The 4,274-nt window shown below is 51.1% G+C and overlaps 1 protein-coding gene across 1 annotated transcript; it reads right to left on the reverse strand.

Moving 5' to 3' along the window:
- Positions 1-281: 281 nt before the first annotated feature.
- IBA57 (iron-sulfur cluster assembly factor IBA57) lies at positions 282-3,333 on the reverse strand (the record flags this gene model as incomplete). Its single annotated transcript, XM_082014966.1, has 3 exons — positions 282-673; positions 1,936-2,282; positions 3,068-3,333. 3 exons carry the CDS (start codon positions 3,331-3,333, stop codon positions 282-284), a joined length of 1,005 nt encoding a protein of 334 aa, XP_081871092.1.
- Positions 3,334-4,274: the final 941 nt, after the last annotated feature.

Here is a 4,274-nt window from a genome sequence, read left to right on the forward strand (position 1 = left end):
CACGTGGCACCCCCAAAATAAATACAAGGCACCCTCAGGAAAAGGTGCACTTCTCTGTGTATGCTGTACGGGTCTCCTCACATAACAGATTATCCTCCTCTCCTCAGTGCTGCACCACCAGTTTGGATTTCTGCTGTTTAGTCCCAATTTGAAGAATCCTGTTAACTCCCCCCACCTCCATCAAACACCACAAACAACAGCTCAATGCAGAGTCGCCTTCCCAAATTTATCACACAAAATATATTCTCAATAAGGCAAATGTGCAAGTGGTGGTTCCTCATTTATTTACCAGCAGTTTTTGGCCACCACTCAGGTATACTTGCAGTGAGCTTCACTTTATCACCCGCTATATTTAGGCAGAGTGGTTCATTTGTATTAGCTAACCTCAGCAAAGCTATACCAAGTTCACCTCTTCCAGCCCGGAACTTGCCAGCCGACTTTCCTGATTCAGTTAAGATCTCAGCACCCTCAGGAATGCTGTCCTTGGGAAGAGGAGCTGAAAAGTGGACTGGCAGCAGACGTTTGCGAATGACACCCATGTGGTAGGTCCTGGCTGTCAACTCCTGTCCAATGTAACAACCTTTGGTAAAGCTGATGCCATTCATGTAGGCCAGGTTTGATTCCAGTGGGAGGGCTACTCCAGGAGGGAGATCTTCCACGCCTTCAGGAATTCCTACGAAAAAAGTAAAACCAACAGGTAAATGCGGTAGGATCTTCAGTATTTATGATTTCTGGAGTATGCCGCTTCTGTGAGTTGTAAAACCAGGAGAACCCATAAGAAGCAGTGTGAAGTAATGAACTCCCCAGTACTCTGGTTTGGGCCTGAGTAGAATCATTAGCCATAAATGACACTTATAGGTAAAAAGAGAACTGTACTGAATGTAATTTCATGAAGCTTACAGCACTTCACAACCATACCAGTGGAAATTCAAAGCACCCAGAATGATGCAGACACCTGTACAAAGGCATCAACATACATGTAATGCCAATGCCAAAATTGCTGTCATCCATGCCCCACAAGTAGACTTCAACATCAATAAGAGTTATTTCCTTCAGAGCTAAACAACCTAAGCTGGCCAGCTGCCTTTGATAAAGCCCAAATGCTGAATGCCTGTGTAAGTAGTGGCTCTTTTTGTGACCAATGACACAAAAATAATCTTTTTTTGAAGCAGAGTGTTGGGCCCAGCCTTCCGCAGCAGCACAGCAAGACGAGCGCTGGTGTTTCAGGGGTGCAGCACACCACCACAATCCAGCCCAGTTTGATCCATTAACAGCTTGCTCTTCCCAACGAGATGGACTCAGGTTTAAGCAAAGGACCATTACCTTTCAGTCTGACAATTAATTTAATCCACTCTCTGTGTGGACACAGTAAAATCAGTGGGAGCTCTCTGCAGACACAGGGGCTCCCAGGAGCGAGTTCCCTCTCAAATCAATCATCCACCCCTTGGCCTCTGAGTTAGTTCTGTGAATCCAGTCATACATTTTTAGGACAGTAAGTTAGGGTGTTTCCGTTTCCTTCCTTAGCAACAAGGAAAACACACAGACTGTGTGTAATCCCAAAATGATCCAAATGGCTCAAACCACAGAAGTTTCCCTCTAAGAAAATGAATAATCCTGGTTTTCTTTTGCTGTTAGTGTTCCAGAGCCATCGCCCCATAATCTTAGTAATAGAAAACTGTACACAAATATTGATTCTGCCACCAGACAGAATTGTAACTACTGGATCACTTTTTTTCTCAAAGTAGCAAATAATACCTGTATTTAGTAACAAGTTAAACACATTGAGACATATCAATGCGGCTTTTAGAATTTATTCCTCTGTTTTGTATCAGCATACAAGATACAATGATAATAAGATGAGAGTGTGATAACACATAAATAAATAAACTTCCCAAAATCCAGTGACACAGAGTGCAAAACAGGACTTGGCTTTACCTTGTTTATACCTGTGCCTGTGGTAATCCTGAATGTTTCCAATATGACTCCCAGGGATAATCTCCGATAGATTTACTCCTTTCTTTGTAATCAGTCTCCAGCCCATGACTTTGGTTCTGGGGTCAGGAGTTAAAATCAGAGCCTGGTCTGCACACTGAGTGAGGGAACTGCCAGTGTCTCCAGCCCGCTCCCCGGGGACGACGGCCCACAAAGAGAGGTCAAGGCAAGGGGCGATGTTTACTTTCCTTCGGATCTTGTACAGTTTCAGATGTTTTTGTATGGCGTCCAGCACGCTGCTGTCACACTCCAGCAGGATGTGCGGCTCTTCTTCTAGACTCTCGTGAAGCCTAAAAAAGTAACACCTACAAGGTCATAAAAACAAACCCCCACAGCAGCGGAAACCAACACACTTTATCTTGATCCTGCTGCAAATCCAGAAAGCTGGGGAATTTCACTCAAAAGCAGCACTGAGCTCCCCGTAGTGAAATACCTGAACTTTTTCAACCATCCATTCCACTCTTTTCTAGCAAATTCTGCCCTCAATTTTTGCATGGACAGAAACAGGTCTGGCCTTGCAATTTTCTGTACCAGTCACACTTAGCTAAAGTGAGGCAACTTTCAGCAGGAGGAGAAGCTTCATTCAGCCGTGCCTTCCATTAGTTACACCGTTAACCTGACCCGACAGTTTGCACGGGCCCCATTTTCCACTGGCTGACACCACACCTACGCCAGGTGTAAGTATTACACGTCACACAGCGTGCCACGGCGTTGGTGACCATAGCACCCGTGAGACCGCGCAAACCGCTTGATTCGGATACGGCCCAAATACACCACACCTGGGGCCAGCCCTGAGGGATGCTTTAAAAATATTAACAACATTAGGCTGTCTGCTTGGGGGTAACTCACAGAGATTGCAGCCAGTGATGAAAAATATACAGAGTAAGCGCTTTTTTTGCACATTAATTGATAAAGACAAGCCAGAAAGGCCTCAGAGGCCGGCGTGTGACATGGCAGCTGCTCGGAACGACGGAGAAGCCCGCCAAGACCGCGCGCCCCTGTTTCCATAGCAACAGGACGCCCCTCCTGGCAGTGGTCTCGCCCAGCTCCTCCCCGCCCTTCCGCTTGGTCTCACCTGTAGAGGATGAGGTCATAGAGGCAGCGGCCCTGCACGTTGAGCACATGCGCGTAGAGCGCGCGCGGCAGGGCCGCGTCCCCCGCTACCAGCTGCGTGACGTCGTTAGTCAGGAGCCCCTGGAGGAAGGGGGCGGCCTCGGCGCCCCGCACGGCCAGCAGCGCCCGGTCCAGCGGGAAGCAGGCGGCGGCCCCGCTCCCCCCGCCCCGCCACAACCGGCGCAGCCCGAGCAGGGTCGCTGTTGCCGCTGCCGCCCTCACCAACATGGCGGCGAGCAGACCGAACGCTGTCAGAGGGGCCCACCGCTCGCTGCTGCCGCCGCCGCCATCTTGTGTGTGTCCGCGGCGAGGGCGCCGCCTGCTGGCGGGGAGGGGGCGCCGCGGGCCCCGCCCCTCTCCCGCCGGCTCCGCCCCTTCCCGAGCGGGGCCAGGGGTCTGGCAGCCGTCGGGGAGGGAGGGTGTGGGGAGCGATCGCAGCCCTGGTGCTGGGCACCCCCAGCTGCGCCCTGCCGCTGCCCGCTGGTCTCCGGGGTCCCCTGCCAGCCTTGGGGACGGTGGCCCCTGCCATGGGGGAAGTGAAGGAAAGGGCCTAACCCACACCCAGCTGCGGCGGTTTTGTGGTGCGGGTCCCGGTGGCTGCCCAGACTACCTCTGCCCAGCTCCCCTGGCTGCTCCCAGCGTTCCTGCTCCCTTAGTCCCTCGTTCCCCCCGCTGAGCCTTTAATCCCCTGGAAACCGCAGACAGATGGGGTCTGTACCCATTCTCTTCCACTGATATTTTGGCTAGCTGCTCCCAAAGGTTCCTGTTTTCTGCTCTGTTTTAACGCTCCGTTACCTCTGTTTCTGCAGGACACACCAAGCTGCCCCCATCCTCTTTTAACACTCCTGGAAAAACGGTCAGTAGCTCTGTTTTAGAATAAATGATCGCATTTGACAGTGGGAATTTCTACTAAGCAGCACTGCACGGAAATAAAATCCCTGCGTTAAAAGCGTGGAGCTGAAGGTGCTGTTCTCTTCCCTCTCCCACATTCGTTAGCGCTATGGGAAGTGGACTCGGAAGGGCCCGGGTTGCCCCAGGTTTAGCTGCAGCTCATTACGCTGGAATTCATCCCATAGTTCAAGAAACAGCCGTGAGTCATGCCTGTCATTTGCGATCGCTTTTCTCTGGTTGTCGCAACTCGGTTTAAGGCTATTCTGCTCCTTGCTGCT

This window comes from Phaethon aethereus (assembly GCF_964289735.1).
Source record: "Phaethon aethereus genome assembly, chromosome: 2".
In the NCBI taxonomy this organism is placed as follows: Eukaryota; Metazoa; Chordata; class Aves; order Phaethontiformes; family Phaethontidae; genus Phaethon; species Phaethon aethereus.